This window comes from Pelodiscus sinensis, chromosome 15 (genome assembly GCF_049634645.1).
Source record: "Pelodiscus sinensis isolate JC-2024 chromosome 15, ASM4963464v1, whole genome shotgun sequence".
NCBI lineage: Eukaryota > Metazoa > Chordata > Testudines > Trionychidae > Pelodiscus > Pelodiscus sinensis.
Window position 1 is genome coordinate 6423036 of NC_134725.1, and position 19153 is coordinate 6442188.

General features: G+C 50.2%; 1 protein-coding gene across 1 annotated transcript; it reads left to right on the forward strand.

Annotated features, from left to right (window-relative positions):
* Positions 1-5719: 5719 nt before the first annotated feature.
* LOC102445659 (T-box-containing protein TBX6L-like) lies at positions 5720-17933 on the forward strand. The gene is made up of 8 exons (XM_075897956.1): positions 5720-5796; positions 7201-7303; positions 8341-8505; positions 9444-9590; positions 10370-10440; positions 11346-11437; positions 15428-15623; positions 16017-17933. Exons 1-8 carry the CDS (start codon positions 5735-5737, stop codon positions 16441-16443), a joined length of 1263 nt encoding a protein of 420 aa, XP_075754071.1. The 5' UTR covers positions 5720-5734; the 3' UTR covers positions 16444-17933.
* The last annotated feature ends 1220 nt before the right edge of the window (positions 17934-19153 follow it).

The following is a 19153-nucleotide window of genomic DNA, read 5'->3' on the forward strand; positions in this document are numbered from 1 at the left end:
TATAATGTTAAAAATGGTGTTGGAGGGGCAAAAAGTGTTACTCGCAGGGTTATCAGCATTTATGAGTAACAGTGGATTTTCTAACCTGCCCCAGATAGAAGCAGAACACAAACTGAGGTTATGTCTGCTCTGGGCAGACTTTTGAGCTCTCCTGTCACATTTTTTGCAAGACTAGTAGGGATTTGTCTTAATGTCTTTGCCCAAAATCCCCCAGCCACCACTGACCTGTGCAGTGTGAGCATACACACAGAGATGCGGATGCTGAGGGTCAAGTCTGTGAAGCACCATGGGGTCTCTTTGGGATGAAAGGCCCAACAGGAATCTAAAAATCTGCGTGTGTTATTTTTGTTAAAGGGCTAAAGACATTTTTGATCCATAAGACACGGTCAGCTGGATTTGGGGTTTTCTCTGCCTTCCAAGAATGGAAGCATAAGGCAGGCATATGTCATAAATGTTCAGTCCCCAGGGAGCAACATGTAACTTGTATTGATTGCCAAGGATTTTTTATTAAGTACTTTTTTTTTTATATTTCTCTTCATTCATCAGTCCCTTTTAACAACACCCTGCAAACCTCTCTCTGGCTGGGTTGTGAACAGATTGTGGGCAATGGCAGGTTGCACCCAGAGACGGAGAACTGATTTCTAATGCCAGTTACAACACGAGTGTCAATCCCGAGAAAATTCCATTCGCTGATTATCTCAAGTCCAGACATGAGGGTCTGTGCTTTGGATGAGGGTGGCAGGCCATTTACCCCTTGGGTGTACGCATTTCGTGGGTACATTTCAAACAGCTAGCTGTCCTCTGCATCCCTTGTCCCCTGTTTGGAAGCACTTAGGTAGATATGTGGCTCAATAATGTTCATCTCAACTGTAACTGTTTTAATACAGGAGTATAATAATATGTTCCTGTCTCCAGTGGGGATGCTACTTTCAGATTTGCAAAGTGCTGTGAGATCCCTGAATGAAAGATTCTAGAGACGTATTCCAGAAAATAATCAATCCCTCTGCAGCGAATCCCTCTTAAATATCCCACTGTGCGGAGCTACTGGTTTGTCATGGATTTCTTGTGAGTTGTATAGAACTGGGTCTTGTGTGTACTGCAAATCCCCAGTAAAATACAGGCTAGGTCTCCCACCTTCACTCAAACCAGTTTCAATTACATTTGTTGCTGTTACACAACCAGTGTGGAAGTCTAAAGATTATTTGGTATCTACTGGAGAGAAGGATTTCTTCTCCAGTGACACTACCTGGGAAAGAAACCTTTCCAATAGGTTTCCACAGGTCCCTAGCTTTGTAACTGACAATAGAAACACCCCACTCACTAAGTGGGAGAGATCTCAGACTCCTGGAATTGCAACACTTTTGGCATTAACCTCGGGAGAACAGATGGCTCATTGAGGTTTATCCAGTCCCCCCCTGGGTGTTTCATAAGTGCTATGGCTGTATGTCTCACTGGTCAGCAGGACTGTTTCTGATTTCTGTGTGATATAAAGTATCGTATGAAAAAATAATATCCGTTTTAAAAACTGGAATCCTTGGCAAGATACTAGGGTATAAGACAGACTGTTCCTTTCACTGCATGTCCCATGCCTCTAAAGTCCAAGTCCCGCTTGACGTGGCGGAAACCACTATTTTTCACACTTGGCAGATGGCAAAACTGAAGCCCAGACAGGCTTTGTGACTTGTTCACATTCTCAGCAGAAGACTGCAGCAGAATAGGGAATAGTAGACTGGAGAAGTCCTGATTCCCAAAGGTTTGCTTCACCCAGGAGAGACCGCTTTTCCTCTCCAGTTCTGTCTTGGGACAGAGAAAAGTGCATCGTGTTCCACTCTGTGCTGTTAATAGGAGCTGATACCTTTAAAATGGTGTTTGAAAAACTAAAACTCCTGCAAACAAATGTTAAACTCCAAACAGTAAAATAAAACCCTAAAATAAAATCCAAGCCCTAAGTCTCCATCTAACAAGACAAAAACATAAAAGTGAGGGCTCCACTGAGCATCAACCTGGAAACCGGCTGCTAAAATCAATTAAAATAATGAGCCTACAAACGCTATAAAGTTTCTTTTTAAGAGTATGAGCAGAGCTGGCCCCAGAGGAGCTGTGTGTGCCACAAACCTTTCCACAAGATGATGCCTTCCAGTGCAAGGCCTGGTCAGAGGGGAAATAAGTGTTTGGCTCTTTGCACTGCATGGCATGCTGATGAAAGAAGGGCAAAAAAAATGGTGACTTTGGTTTTGCAAAATCAAACTGGAGGCTAGATCCTGCCTCTGCCTTTGTGCTTGTGTGTGTGTGTGTGTTTGTGCGTGCATTCAAGTCATTGGGCCACCACATGGATCCATCCATCTGTAGGATCTGGTGTAGCACAGATCCAGATCCAAGCCCTGTCTCTGAAAACCCTGCCCCTTTAAGATACATCAAGTTTGGGCACCCAAAAATTGAAGCACTAAAATAATTATTTACTTTAAAAAAAAATCTTTGCCCCTGTGCTGGTTATAAATATGGCCAGGCAGCTGTTTTCTGCAATATTTTACTCGTCTGGCTATATTCTGGGTTCATACCTGTGGAGCCAGATTCTGAGATCTGCATTTGGGTTTTGATTCAGTATTTACAGAGGCAAAAGTGCCACTGAGTTTAATTCCCATTCACTTCACAATATCTTACCTGAGTAAGGGCAGATATCCCCCTCCCCATCCCACCCTATATTGCATTTACTGGTCTTGGAATTAGTTAAAAACAAAGTTAACTGTAGAATGCAGTGGGGGAAGTTACCTATCATAACTATTAATTTATTCAAAATCTGTTTGCGTGTATCTGTTTTTGGACAATGTCTTGTTGAAAATTAGCCCAATTTTATTGTAATTCCTTTTCATATGTGCTCTGTACTGAACAACAAAATGCACAATTCCACTGCAGCTTTCATGTCTCTGCTAGAGGATATGAGAAAAGCTTTAGTAAGAAGATGTTAACAGGCTAATGTTAGTGAGCCAATTAGGTGTCACTTCTTAGCCAGTTCATTAATGTTGGATCAAAGCAGGAAAAGTCTATGGGTGAAGGGTCTTTTTTTTAAAAAACACCTAACGGCCTTTGCAAACTGACAAAGTTGTGTTTAAATGGTGTTTGCATCCCAATCTTGTGGAAACAACCTATTTGGTTTGCATTGTGCTTCTTGCAAGGAAAGTTGGATCTTGAAAAGGGTTTGCTTTCCCTGGAAATACTTGACTACTTTCCATGTGTATTTGTTTAAAGATGTTGCTCAGGAAAGTTGTAATGAGGTGACAAATTCTCTTGTTTCTATATAGGACCTGATGCAGGCTGAGAGACAATCCCCTGTTAAAATAAATGGCTGTGGATGGCTGATAATGTATCACTCTGTTAGGCAGAAGTGGACCTGCTTTTGTTAAACTGATGACAGCATTGCTGTTCTGGATACCTAAACATGAAGAGTATATATATATATATATATATATATATATATATATATATATATATATATATATAATTAATACTAACATTATCATAAGACAAAGGGCCAAACCCCAGTTCAGCAGAAATCAAGAGGGACTTTGCCACTAACTTCAGTAAGATCAGGCTTTAGACCTAGGTTTTGGGACCAGAATTCACTGGATAATGTTAGTGATTCCATCCACAGTAGGAAACTCTTTAATCAGTGTATTATATAATTTTAAAATTCACTTGCATTAAATTTATTACTACTGTGATAGCCTCAAAGGTCACTGTGATCATATTTTGCTAAAATGTTGTTCTGGTCTTACAGCATAAAGGGGCTGAATCTCATTTTAACTGTTTGCAAACTGTGCTACAACTTTGTACTTAGGGTTGCTATGCAGCTCAGGAGCACAGCTGAATTTCCTATACTCTGCAAGACCAAAATATCCTCTAACAATATTGGGCATTACTGTGTCGTTACCAGGCCCCTCAGAACCACGGGAATTACAGAGTGTATCAGACCAGTGCAGGGAGAAAATCGTTAAAGGAATGCGGTTTGGGTGAAAAATTAAAGCAGTAAAATTACATGACAGACAAGTGAGCTTTCTTTCCCTACAGTACATAGTCTACAAATACTGGGCGAAACATTCCGTGGTCCAAAAACTAGCCATGAGGTACATGACCATTTGAAAGGTAAACTAGCACTTCTGCAAAACAACATTTCACATCCCAGAGATGCTTCATGTGTGAATCAGACATGCTCTTCCTTGTGTTCAGGCTGAAATACAGAAAGGGGAAAAAGCAACCAACTTTTTGTCTCTCTGAAAATATGAGTTGTACCAGACTTCCCCTAAAGTGTCTGCATGAGTTGAGATCTCTATAAAAACTCAGTGATCCCTTTGCTTCTTGTTTATTTGGCTGCCACAGTCTCTGTGAAGTTCCGCGTCTCTGGCTTTCTTGTCACTCACCTGAATTAGAATGTCCTCTAAGAGCAGTTCCCTTCTACGCTACAGATGCCTGCTCAGAGGTCCATATGGCTCAGGAGCATTGTTAAACTCTGACTACGCTATAAAACGGAGTCATACTGTGAATGGCTCCCCTGACATGGGTTATAGTTCTATTGCACATTCTCCGCCCTCCCCCCACCCCAACAGACTTCCTAGGCTTAGAAAAAACATTTCAAAATGGCCTTCCATTTTTGAAAACCCTCTGTGGTCTAGCTTCACTCTCCCGCTCTCTTCTCTTGTCTATCTACCAGCTTCATTCCTCTGGCTTAGCTCTTCTACCTGTCCTTTTCTCACTGTCCTCTAGGGTTGCTTATGTCACTTCTGCTGCCCTGTCTCGCCAGCCGTCTTCTCCTTCTCCAAGACACTTAAAATCTTCTTGGCTTTACTCTCCCTGCAGAAAATGTTTTGTGTGTCCATGATTGCATAAGAGCACTGCAAGGGGTGAAATGTACAGCATTGTGGCTCCCTGTCATGAGTACTAAATGGAGCAACATGAGCCAAAATCTCTACCTAGAAGCATATTGCCTCCCTGAAAAACATCTGCAACGCCCTACATATTTACTGAGCTAGGATAGCCACAGGTATCTGCAGGCAAGTTACAGTGTAGCTAGTTGTGATTCCATAGAGACTCCACAGATGTTAGTGGAATAAATCGGGGATCTTCAGCTCCAGAAAGGTAGGTGTCTTCTGTCTGAACGAAAGGAAAGCGCCACAAGCTGAGATAATAAATAGTTGGTTGAATAGCTCCAGGAGGCAGGTCCTGGTGTGAAGTGGCGACCATGTACACTGGATCAGTCTGCTACCTCAGCATGAGAAACTCTATAGCTGGACCTCCTTAGGCACTGACATAAGAGACCACATCTTCCCTTCCCGGAAAATCCCAGAAGATCAACACTGCAGCGGTTGATCTTCCAGAATTCGATTTAGCGGGTCTAATAAAGACCTGCTAAGTCAAATGCAGAGGGCGCCCCCTGATGATGCTGGCCTGCCTACTCCTCACAAGAAGTAAGGGAAGTTGACAGGAACATTACTCCCATTGACGTTCCATGGTGAGGACGACGCTGAGGCGTGGCTTAAGGTACGTCGACCTCAGTTGCGTTTTTTTACATGTTGGTGTTGATGCTGATTCCCAGAGCTTTGCCTTCTGAAGCATTGCGGTGCTCTCTGAGGTATCCTCTCTCTCCTCTTCCCTGGTAGATGTGAAAGCTCAGTGTGATGCACTTCCTTCCTCCAGCCTGGAGCCTTACCCTCAGAGCTCCATTGTGGTTACCCTGGAAGACATGGACCTCTGGATGCAGTTCCACCGAGTAGGGACTGAGATGATCATCACCAAGTCTGGCAGGTAAGGAAGGCAAGAAATGCGGTGCCTGCCTCTCCCTGCAGATTGCGTTCCCCAGCTCCCTCACCCCATCGCTTTTGGAAAGGCCACTCTCAGGCTGGTTTTCAATCCCATTATCTTGTCCCCCATTCTCCTCCCTTCCCCACCGAAGGCTTGTGAACACTGAGTTAGGTCTGGCGCCAGTGCTTAATTTGCAATGAACAGAGGTGCGGGGCATCGAGCAATTTGCCTACCGAGCCCAGAGGCGTCGGGCAGGGGCGACAGGTGGCGGGGCATGCAGGATCATGTGCTCCCTCCAAACACCACAGGACAAGGCGTCAGCAGCAGGCAGGCAAAGTTGTCCCAGGTCCTGCACTTTGGGAGGCCCTGCGGGTCCCAGGGGAACCTGGGAGACTGGCAGGGGGGCTGGCACCCGCAGTCGGGGTCCCCACCGCCCCACCCCACACACATTCACCCCCATGGTAGAAAAGGTGCAACCTGTCTGCAGCTCGCTGCGTTCACTGCCAGGGAGTGCGGGGGGAGGTTCCACCCCTCTCCCAGCCCGTGCAGCTGGAGTAGGTGGCATTTTAATTCATGGTGCGAGATGAAGCCAGCAGAGAGGGTGCCAGAGCCTCCGAGACTGGACACTGGCTATGCAGTGGGGGGAGAGTCCTGCCAGGGCGGAAGCAATAAGACTCCTTCATGGCCAGACGGGGGAATGACGGTGGTGGGGGACTCACTCGGAGAGAGGGAGAGATTGTTGAATGGCTGCCACCTTAGAACTGTTTCTAAGATGTTTCCCTTCCCTGCTACAATTGCACCCGGGCTGGGAAGTACATAAGCCTGAAACCAGAGCGACACAATATTCTGGTTACATTTCCCGCTGCTGCATTACAGGGGTAGTATCGGAAGGAGCTCTAGGCAGCAACAGAAAGTCTTTTAACCCACACTGTCACCGGCCCCTGCCCCGAGCTGGGTGAGACAATAGGCTGGTTAAAATGCCCCTCAGTGGGTTTGCACTCGTGGGGCTCTCGCCGGCAGTTTTACCTGACAAAGAGCAAACAAGACGTGATACCTGCTTGGACTGTTAAAGAAAACCCAATACTCACGGATGAGTGGCGGGTGAAACCCCAGCTGGGGAAGGAAAGCTGAAGCCCCGCCCCTTCCGTCCAAAGCCACACCCCTTCTCCTGAGACATGCCCCTTCAACAACACTCCCCCGCCCCCCCAGCCAAGCCCCGCCCCACCCCAGGTGTGGGCCAGGGCAGTCAAGCAGCCCGGCCACCATGCAGCTGAGTGGTGTGGCCTCAGCCCAGCCCGGGAAGCTGGGCAGCATAGGCAGCTGTGTCAAAGCAATGCCTTTCCTTGCCTGCATTACCCACTCCCCACGCCAACACCGTTTGTAACATAGTTTTTATTTCTTCTTCAGACGGATGTTTCCCCAGTGCAAAATCAAAGTCTCTGGCTTGGTCCCCTATGCTAAGTATCTCATGCTGGTTGATTTTGTGCCGATGGACAACTTCAGGTACAAGGTAAATTCTCCTTGAAAATGTCATTCTGTCTGCTCTTCCTGCTGAGTGAAATCCACCCCTGTGCAGGGAGCCCGCGTAAAGCCGAGGCGCCGTACGTCTGAAGTGGGACTTGGGTCCTGCCTCCTGCACTAGGGGAATCCGCCTGTTCACTCCAAGCACCCCCGATCACCAGCCACGGGGGTGAATAAAGGCCCCTTGGTGCACTGCACATTAGCAGCTCTCTGGAGAGTTTCTGCCTTTCCAAATCCACCACCGTTTGCCAGCTCTGCCGCTAGGTTCTGGTGCTAGCCAAACGGCCTTTTCTGCTCATTCGTTCTCTGTGCAAACTGCACTTTGAATCGCAGGTGCACGAACCGGGCAGCCACTAGTGCGGGTTTGCAAAGGGCTTTGAAGGCAGGAGAAAGCGAAAGCAAACCAGGGCCTGAACGTAGCTGCCCCCGTGGGAACATGGCAGAATGCCTCCAGGCCCGCCAATGCGCAGGGAGACGGGAAGCAGCAAACGGGGCAATTGCCCCAGGGTGTGGGGATTCAAAGGAGATCGGGGCTCTGGCTGCTGCTGCCACTCCTGTGGTGGTGGCCGATGCCCCAGGCCTTTTCCGTCACTGCCAGAGTATTGCATGGCATGCTCCGGGCCCAGCGAGGCAGTGGCACCATGCAATGCACTCCAGGTAGTGCTGCGGGGAGCAGAATCCGAGTGGCGACCCTTGGCCCCACCCCTTCTGCCTGTGGCCCCGCCCCTTCTGGGCGCACAGCATCTGCCCCTCCCACACTCACTGTGGCCGTCAGCTTCCCGGTCACACTCCACGGTCTACGGTCTAGCAAGGTCGCCAGGCGACTGCCTGCAGCCTAGCTGAGCCTCTGGCCCCAATTCCTCCCTGGCCCCCAGGTCTGCCCCAGGTAAAGGGGAAGAGGGCGGGTGGGGCAGGGAAAGTTCTGGGCTCTGTTGCTCCCCAGCCTTCGGCGCTGGAGCCCCGGTTGCTTTGATGTGGCGAGGGCCCGTCTGCTCGGCTGTGGAATTTCTGCTTCCCCTTCCCCAGTGGAATAAGGACCAGTGGGAAGTGGCTGGAAAAGCAGAACCCCAGCTCCCCTGCCGCACCTACATCCACCCAGATTCTCCAGCTCCTGGCAGCCACTGGATGAAAGAACCCGTCTCCTTCCAAAAGCTGAAGCTCACCAACAATACGCTGGACCAACACGGACACGTAAGATAAGAGCTGGGCTGGTCGCTGCCCACCAGGACTCGTTACCTAGGACTTCGCGGGGAGGAGGGTTTGGTTGCAAATAAAACGGTGGTGTCATGAGAAATTAAAGGGTTTGGGAACCTTTGTGGAAAAGAACAACCCTATGGGGTCAGACCAAAGGGCCATCTAGCCCATCTCAGTCCAGTAGGCTGCCACGTGCCCCAAAGGGAGTGAACACAACAGGGAATCATCAAGTGATCCCTCTCCTGTTGCCCATTCCCAGCCTCTGGCAGACAGAGGCCAGGGACACCATTCCTACCCATCCTGGCAAATTAGTATTGATGGACCTAACCTCCATGAATCTCTCTTTTTTGAACCCTGTTAAAGTCCTAGTCTTCACAATATCCTCTGGCAAGGAGTTCCACAGGTTGACTGTGCTGTTCTTACGTTCCTAACGGCTCTCAGCACCCCCACCTCCTTTGCTGCCAATGGAAAATGTGCAGTATAACTTCTCTGAGAGGGTGTGTGCTTGTGGGGCTGTGGTGTCTGTAGGCAGGACACGCTCTTCGACCTCCTGACTACAGCACCAGTAGGTCAAAGCATTGACTCAAGTCAGCAGGTTTAACTGGAAGAGAGCCAAAGCACCTTTCTTGCTACACTGCCACCTGACTGGGCGGCCTCTTCATTTATTGCCCTGTGCAATTAAAAGACGGGGGGGGGGGGGCACCCTATTCAGAATGTGCGGGATTCCCCTTTCATTTGCTGCCACCTGCTGGGAGATGCAGGGAGACCCCAGTCCTGGGCCCTCTCAGAAAACGCCCCCAGCTAAAGACCGACAGAGCTTGACAGAGAGGAGGTGGCTCCCCGTGTGCGGTGTTTGACCACTACAGAGCATGGCTGGGGCGAGGGGGCTCAGCCAAGCTGCACATGGAATTTCTTCCTCTCTCCGCCTCCACCAGATCATCCTGCACTCCATGCACCGCTACAAGCCCCGCTTCCACATCGTTCAGGCAGACGACCTCTTCAGTGCCCGCTGGAGCATCTTCCAGATGTTCAGCTTCCCTGAGACGGTCTTCACCTCTGTCACTGCCTACCAAAACGAGCAGGTAGAGTGTGCGACGAGCCTGCCACTCCCTCCCAAGGGGGAGATGCTCTGCTTCCCCAGGGGCCCACAAAGGCCCTTCCCTTCCTCCCCCACTCCACTGCAGATAACACTGCATGGCTCTACGCACTGGGAGGGCCGTCCAGATGGAATTCTCCCCTCTGCGGGCAATATAGGAATCATCTCTCCTTTCCCTTTGAATGTAACGGGAGTGAGTACCCCTTTTCCCATGGGGTATACGTCCTCATCTGGGACACCACAAGGACTCTACAGGTCTTACTTCCAATAGGGAACTCAGTCTCTTATCAGCTGGAGATGGGTGGATGTTTCTCTAGCAATTTGTGTACAGTGTTGCACGGCTCTGTGGCACTGGTGTTTTAGTGCCTTGCAGACTCTGAACTTATTATATCTGATGGCTTAAAATGAGGCTCATATAGCTGCCTACAGCTAAGATTTTAAATTAATTTCCAGAGGAAAGATAAACCGGTGGTTAGGGCATGCACCTGGCACCTCAGAGACCAGATTCAGGAGCCTTGCCCTGCCACTGACTTCCTGTGAGGACTTGTCCAAGTTACTTATTTCCTCTGAGTCTTGGGTCCCCATCTGTGAAGTGGGCTGTTGTGAGGATGAGTACACTAGGTGTGTACTGTGAGATGCTCAGATGGAGCATTTATCCATCGAGAAGTTGTTAATGCCAGATGCTTCAGAGTGTGCAGAGCCAAACATGTGGCACCTATGGGCAGCCGCTTATTCTAATACTGGATCTTATGCCTCTGCTTATAGATCACAAAACTCAAGATTGACAACAATCCATTTGCTAAGGGATTCCGGGAGCACGGGAAGAACACGCGAAGGTAGACACTCTCCCGAGTGAATAAAGCATCTGCTATCGCTGCCCCTATGTGGTGTCAGCTTAATTCTCTCATGTAGTTCTACCATCCTCCTCCTGGCCCCCAGTTACCTTGAAGGAAAGGTTGGATGCCACCCCACCCCAGAGAGGACTGTCTGTCATACGGGTAGTGCATGAGATAACAGGAAAACTTTAGAGCGAATGAAAGCAGGTAGTAGAGAAGATATTGGGTACTTAGAATCAAAACTTTTCATGAAAATATTTGAAATATTTTAGGGGTGTTTCATGCCTGGAAAATACCTTGATTTTTGGAAAAGCTGATTTTGAAAAATGATTTTGGAAAAGAATATTTTGAAAAATGTCAAGATTTGTTTTTCACCTAACCGGAGAAATATTTCACCTAATGTTTTTGAGTTAAACGGAGTCCATGTTCCCTCAGAAAAGGTCCCACTTTCAAACAACGCCCTGCCGCATTTTTAGTATGTGTGTGATATATTGGCCTGCTTTTCCAAATTCACTTTCCAAACCTCCAACGCGGAGGTCTTCCAATGTCACGGAGTATCTTGTGAAACTCAGGTACTCCGTTCCCTGATTAGTCCCAGCGACTGAATCCTGCTGTGGTACGTCGCTCGTTCTCCCGGATGCCTGTTCCCTAGTGGCTGCCAGCACAAGTAACTGCGCCTCACACTTCTAGACAAGTCCATTCCCAAGAAGTCACCCACCAAAGGGCAGCTTCAAAACCCTGGGAGATATTGACCCTACCCTCTCTTTTTGCAGAGGTGGACGGGTACTTGGCCTTCCTGCTTCCCCCAGCATATGCGGGTGTTGTGTCTGCTCCTCAGTCTCCCGCACAGGCATCGGGGTGGGAAGGTAGCCACGTCCTGCCTCCAGGCATTGTTCTTTTTGCAGGGAAGGGCGCGCCAAAGGCCAGAAAGTTAGTTCAGCCAAAGGGCAGAAGAGGAAGCTGCCAGAAGAAACGGACTCAGGTGCTGAGGAATCTGGTAATATCGACAACAAACCCGGGAAGGGGCTTGCCAGCGGGGTACAAGGGGAGGAGCACTGCCAAAGCTTCTTTCTGCACAGGGCCATGTTGTCCTGCAGGCTGGGGAGCCCTGGGTTTTAGAGACCCTAGAGGTCTTCTCGGGTAGAAAAGAAAGTGAATGTTCGCTCTCACCACGTTCACAAGCAAAGGGGCGGGAATAGATGGAGTTGAGGGTACAGCCAGAAGGAATTAGGGTCAGAGTGGACAATTGCATAGGGGCCCAGAGCAACTCCTCCATGGCCGGAGCTCCGAGTCCCTTTGAAGTGCTGTGGGAGAGCTGCTCCATGCAGCTTTGAAGGCTAGGAGGAGGCCAGCGCTGCAGTCCAGGTGAGACTTCTGCCCTCCACTCTGCCCTTTCCGGGGGTGTGGCGCTGGGCCCCCTCCCACCTTGCCCCGGAGCCTGTGGTGGCTGCCAGCCCCACTGGTTCCCAGTAAACGGTACACTTGTGCAGCTGCTCAGAAGAGATCCCAGTGCCGCCCAACTGATAAGCAGAGCTGGTGGTGCACATTCACACATGCCTCAGTGCACATAACAAAATTCATTCTGCGCATGGATTAAAAAAAACCCGCATGTGAATGGAAAAGAGATAGAAGGAAAATTGGCTGGGATGAAGTGTCTTGGGCATGCAGGAAGAGCAGTCAGAGCAGCGTGGGAGAGGTGGGTGAGGGTTGAGGCAGGTGGATGTGTGGTGGAGGAGAGAAGTGCAGTAAAGGGGACCTTGTAGAGCTATTGCCCAGCTGTAGGAGTTCCAACGAGTCTGGCCAGGCACTGTGGAAGAGCATCATGCTGACTGGTGTCAGGAGAGCAAAACTATCCCAGGCACAGCGGAAGACAAAAGGTGGGCTGCAGAGCCAATTAAGTTGGCGTTGTGATTTGAGTAATTTCTGACCTGGCACTACAGGGTTAAGACTCAGGATAGACACATAAAAATGTCATCTGTTGGGCTAATCTGGTCCTTCAGTAACTGACACAAAACAGGGCAGAGGGTGTGAAGCAGGAAGACAGCATCCCCATTTGAAGAGGAATCTTTGGGTATGTCTAGACTACAGGCTTTTGTCGACCAAGGCTTCTGTCGACAAAGAGCGTCTAGAATAAATCCAGTTCTGTCGACAAAGCAAGCCACTTTGTCAACATGAGAGTAGATGCAAAGGACAGTGTAGATAGACTCCTAGACTTTAAGGTCAGAAGGGACCATTTTGATCATCTTGTCTGACCCCTGCACAGTGCAGGCCACAGAATCTCACCCGCCCCTCCTAGAATAATCCTCTCACCTATATCTCAGATATTGAAATCTTTGAAATGATGGTTCAAAGACCCCAAGATGCAGAGAATCCTCCCGCTAGTGACCCATGACCCATGCTACAGAGGAAGGTGAAAAACCTCCAGGGCCTCTGCCAATCTACCCTGGAGGAAAATTCCTTCCCGACCCCAAATATGGCGATCAGCTGAACCCTGAGCATGTGGGTAAGACTCATCAGCCAGACACCCAGAAAAAAGTTCTCTATAGAAACTCCTATCTTCCCACCATTGGCCTATTTACCACTGATAGTGGAAGGTCAATTAATTGCCAAGAACTCTGTCGACAAAAGGTGTTATTCCTCGTCGAATGAGGTTTACCGCCGTCAACAAAACTGCCGAGTTCTAGATGTGATGTCGACAGAACTTGGTGGCAGTGTAGACGCAGGTATAGTTTTGTCAACAAAAGTCCACTTTTGTCGACAAAACCCTGTAGTGTAGACACACCCTTTGTGCTCCTGTGGGAAAGAATTGGAGCATGTAGCTAGAGCCAACACTGCGGATATCCGCTTTGTATCCGCATCCATGGCTGTGGGCGTGGCTGTCCCTGGATCATTTTTGCCACTAAGGAGGCAGAAATGACCGCAGATTTTGTGTCTGTGCTGGGCTGTGCATATAGCACACCGCAGGGTGAGTCCCTGTTAGGATTCGTATGCTGCTGTTCGGAAGTGGCTTTGCAGAGAGAAATACGTTAGGAAACATTTGTGATACACAATAGCTGCCTTCTCTAGTCCGTGGCAGGAGAGTCTCCCATAGAGTGTCAGGAAATACCCGTTACCTTGGCAGCTAGACTGGACAGTGGCTTAGAAAATATCCTTCAGGGAACAGCCTGGCATTGGCAGAGAGATGGACTCTGTCACAGGGTGACTGACACACACACACAGAGTCAATCTAACCTATGCAACTTCAGAACAGCGTAGCCGAAGCTGACCTACTTCACCACGGCGTCTTCCACACGCTAAGATCAGCGGGGGCTGCTCTCCTGTCGACTCCAGCTGCTCTGCCCGTCCTAGTGGAATACTAGCGTCGATACGCGAGCACTCAGCGGGCGATTGGTCGCGTCTGAGCAGACGCAATCAACAGATCGCCGGTGGATCGATGCCGCATAGTGAAGACAAGTGCTAAGACACAGGAGGGGCAGGCGAGAGTTGCTTGGGACAGAGCTGGAGGAGCGCTGGGAGAGAGAGCGGAGTGCAACGCGGGCCAGAACAGAACTGCTAGGAACGCCTGAGAAGCGGAAGGCTCGGATAATGGGCTCCTAGACAAAAGGGGAAGCGCTTGGTCCGGGGAGTCCAAACCGGGATGCAAAAGCAGGGGGGACTCTGGGTGGACATCCGAGGCAAGAAGGCCTGGGGAGTAAGAATGCTGCAGGGAGCTCCTGGCCTGAGGACACCCATACCAAGAGGCCAGTCCTGGAGAGACCTTGCTTAACCGGGAGGAGGTCCAGGCAGGGTGCCCTTGGAGCGAAATGGTGGGAGGCAGAGCACGCATGCAGGGGCTGAAATAGTCGGGCTGCTGTCAGGCCAGAAAGCAGGGCCCTGAGTCAGGGGAGCACAGTGCAGCTATTGAGGTTTGGGTGAGTGACCTGGAGATGTTTTCCCTGATGAGAGGAATGGGAACGTTGTCCTCTGTGGGTTTGTTGAGAATGGTCTTACTACAGGGCTTGGGGAGAGCTACAGCCCTAGTGCACAGGCATACACTGTGCACAGAACCGGACTCTGAGGGCCTGTTCTTTTCATGGGCAAACAAAAGGAGAAACTGAGGCAGGTGGGCCTGTCATGCAGCAGCCAGCCTCAGGAGGGCACCCAAAGCCAGGGCCTCCCAGTGACAGACACAGCGACGTAAAACAGGGATGCTCAAAATTTTCAGTGTGTGAACTGTTTTGTAGCGATTGGTGAACCCCTCCCTTCTCGTCTCTGCCTCTTCCCCTACCAATGATGATCTAATAACTCAGCTGCGGGAGCTACTGCTGATGGAAGGGTGTCGTAAGGGAAATACCGAATGTCTTTTTAGCTGTCTTTCAGTGCAGTGTGGAGAGGAGGAGCAGCCGACACCATGTGACCAGCAATAGTTTGGGAGGCTCTGTCCTGCCGGGTCCTGCCAAGCTCTGATTTCCAGCAGAATTACTAGCCTGCCTGTCACGGTCTCCAGCATCTCACACTGAGAATGAGAGAGATTAGAAACACGCTTGCCCTTTGTTTCTGATTAATGGGATGTAGGAAGATTCCTGCTAATTATTATACAGAGCGTCATGAGCTTTGGGTGGGCAGAACCCGCTTCCTCGGATGAGAAGAAGTCTACCACACCTGTTATTTCGAAATAAGAACTGCTTATTTCGAGAGGAAAAAGCTTATTTTGAAATGGTTATTTTGGGAGTTCTTATTTCAAAATAACTTCTTTCAAAATAACGTGGTTCTGTAGACACAGCCTACGGTGCTACAGGACGATGCCTTGTTTTAAAGTTACAGACTAACACGGCTCCCCGTTAAGACTTGCTAATTCTTAGATGTTTTAGACTGCTCACAAAGGCCTTAACCCTCTGGCCTTCCGTTCCATCTGGGGGGCCCCAGCCTGAATTTCCATTGCTGAACTCAGGTTTCTCTCGTCCCACCCCTCCTTTTATCTCTCTTTCTTTCTCCTGCTATGAGTCAGATCTTGTGAAGAAAGAGAAAGTGGAGGTGAAGGAAGAGAATAATTCCATTCCTGTCGGCAGCGGATACCCCTTCTGGGTCGCGGAGCAAAACAGCAGCCATTCAATGCCTGCTGCATCACCTGCGCCTGCAGACCAAAGAGAAGCACCTGTCAGCGAGCAGCAAGTGCCAACGCCTTCCTCCTACCACACATACAGGTGAGTCTCACCTCCCAGCTATTTATGTTCTGTGGGCAGGGTCTAGGTCCTCCCCATAGTTACTGGAAGGTGTTTCCCTTGTGCAGCATGATTCCATATGGGATATTTATCCGTAAGAGAGACCCAGTGCTTCCTATTAGCGAAAGGCAGGGGTAGGACATGGAGGGGCAGGCAGAGGGCAGAGGTGGACGGAGAGGGATAAGCAGGAAGGCAGCGACAGGTAAGTTTAATCAGCGCGTTTGTTTCAGAAGGGCAGCTGATGTTTAAAACTGAATGGGGAGGCAGCTGCCCCACACCCTGGATTAAGTGTGGAACCACAGGCGGGGTTAATTCAGGGAAGTTATCACGCGGTCAGTTTGATTCACTCCTCTTCTTTCCGCTCTCTGGCCTCAGGTTCCACGACAGTGGGGAGACACAGCAGGCGCCCGCGCGCGACTTCCTGGCTTTCAATGAGTTCCGGGCCAGACCCCACCGAGTGGAGGTAGCCATGGTGCCCGAGCCAGATGCCAAACAGCTGTCAGAAGGTTTCGCCAGCCTGCCAGCACTCCCCCCTCCTCTCCCTCCTCCGCAGGACTATACTGGGATGGTCAACATGGCTGTAGACTCTGCTGGGAAACCAGGGGCCCGAGGTGCCATGTACAATCCATATGGCCCCGAGCAAGGCCTCGGCCAGTGGGTGGTACCTCCCCACAGCCAGTACAGGGCAATGAGCTATTCTCCCTTCTCCACTGATTATAATGCTCAGGGGGCTTCAGGGCATGCCCATGGGAGCATGGCAGACTGGAGCCAGTACCCTTTGTTCCCCTATGCCTGCTGGTGAAGGGGAGGGCTCCTCCCAATGAAAAAACTCAAGGAACATTGTAAGGGAATGTTGGCTCTGGGACTGTCACCTTGTGCAAACGGGCACAAAGGTGCTGCAAGATCCATAAGCCGGGACACGTTTTATCCTGCCACCGCCGCATGCAACGCCGTCTGCCCCACCTAACAGCAGTCCCGGGCGTGTTCCTAGCATGGGTTACACTGGCTGGTTGCAACTCCTGCAGTAGTTCCGGTCTGTCTGAATCAATGTGTCCTACAATGCTGTCTCCACGGAGGCCTGGGGGGCCTGGAGCATTGCAGCTGCACTGATTCAGTCAGCTTCCTAACTCGGTCCCACGATGCGTTTGTAGCTTGCGTTTGGAAATTACCCAAAAGCCCCTGCTCCCAGAGAGGTGGAGGGTGGGTACCGGACATGTGCCTCAGAGGTCACAGAATACGTACATCAACGCCAGTTGGGCCATAAGCAGCGTGGCCACGAGGGTGCATACACCACTGCAAGGACGTGCCCGACAACCAACCTGTCCCTGTCCCTGCAGTGGTGTTGTCACTCCGTGTAGACACCCAGAGTCATGACCCTTTCCCCAAAGGCACGTCAGGGAGTAGATGTAGCAATGCAGGTGCTGTTGGAGTGGAGTTTGAAAGGGTCATGGAGGCAGATGCGAGTTCAAGGCACCCAAGAGAATGACTGCAGGTGCCTGTGTTTGTCCATGTGTCTTCACACTAGCTCCCTCAGCCTTGCTCAGTTCACACCTGTTGCCCCAGGGTTTCTTGCTGTCCTTTTTGTTGTTATGTTCACTTGAGCTGGTGGGGTTTGGGAGATGCCCGGGGAATTCTTGCAAGGGCCTTGTATTGACAGAAACCGAGCTCATGCTGATCTCTGTGGGAGGGAAGGTAGTTTTCACGGTAAATCTCAAATCCCCCCCACCTCTGCTTCTCCCATAGTTTAAAGTGGCCCGTTCATTTGTAGTTTCTCTCCTACTCCCTGTGATCTGTGAAACAATCCTGACGAGGCATGAGCTGTAACCAAGCTGGCTCTTTTCACTGGAGATTTACCTTTAGGGGAAAAAAAACCAACGCTCCCACAATCGTAAGCTGCCTGATGCGTTTGTTGTTCTGAACAGACAGTGCCCTGCTATGTCACTGTGCTGCCGCTGTTTTGACCCCCCTCTAGGAATGTACTCAGTGTTATGAAGCCCCCCTGACCTATGCGGTCCCTTCCTCTGGAAGAGCTGATCCATTGCATTAGCCACTGTACTGGTGCATTGCTTTGGAGGGAAGGTCCTTGCATCTTACCCTGGGTTTTATTTTCTTATTTTGTTGAGTGGAGTAGCAGCCAGGTGTGCCCCAATACAGACTCACAACTGGAGAGGGACTCCATTGGGGAGGGGCTCTCTGTTTCTCCTGGGGTGATGAACATGATCCTGGACTGTCTGGCGTTATTTAAGAGAATGTTTTCTTGTCACACTTTAAATAAACTGCAGTTTGGTATGTACCGGTCAGTGGGGAGTTGGGCTGTGTCATTTGCAGAGCTGAGTGAGTAACCTGCTGTGCCTGGGCATGTGGCAGAGAGCTTGGATCAGGGGTGTTAGTGGCGAATGGACGCGGTATCTCAGCCTGCGTCAAGGGTTTGTATGTTTCCTTTACGGTGTTTGATGTGTGTGGTGTGGGGAAGCCAGCCTGGAGTGTCTGTGGTGTGGGGCTGTCAGGCTGCCTTTATTGTGCATTATTAAAACTGCTTTGAAAAAGTAATGATTGAAAATTACTGGTAACCCATTAAACCCTCAGTTCCTGAAACTAATGACTTTCTCATATAATGAGCGCGTTGCCGATTACCTCTGCATTGTGCGTGTGCGTTGCACGGGGAGTTCAAGCTCCACAGAGTGGGTGGGAGAGCAGCAACCACAGAAACAAGAATTTGAACTGTGCTGCAGCCACATAATATAAAGCTCCTCCAGCGCTTTCTCTGCCCCAAACTGGGATGGCACAGCACATGCATGCTGGGTGGGGCAGGTGGATCACTAAAAAACGGGGCATGGACTGGACCAAAAACGGCGCTTTGCTTTTCGTCTTTATCCCCCAAACTTCCCTACCATCCCCCATCCTAGCACCAGCTTGGAAGACCAGGTGAGGTACAAAAGACCATCCCCCTGTTTGGGGTGGAATAGCCGTGAGAAGCAAACTCCAGCAAGTCATTTGTCACCATCTTTTGAGACCCTACACTTCCTGGGTCATGGAAATGGCTGCAGGTTTCTGGTAGTGGCTTTGGAGACTACAAAGACGGCAACGGAATTTAAATTGCGGGCGATTCCCCTGTGGATCTCTCTCTCCCAGGAGATATTGGTTGTATGGCGACCATCACGGGCATCTGGTACCAAACCACCAGGCACGGTCCTGCCCAGACTCCACCGTCAAAACAGCGGCTGTAGGCAAACTGGGGTGAAATGTTGCTGCCTCTGAGCACCCGACCTCTGGGGCCGGGGAGGCTGGAGTCACGCACCCTCCTCTCTCCCTCCCTCCATGGTGCTCTGGGGCTGGGGATGCTCAGCCCTCTTCCCTCCCCAGTACTCCAGGCGTGTGCCCCTCCCTGCGAGGGGGGTGTGCACTTGGCATGCGGCTCTGCCCCCTCCCTTCCCTGTGGTGGTGTGGGGGCTTCCGGCTCTATCTTCACTGACCGCCCACACCGACCACCATTAAAACTGGCAAAATGGCCC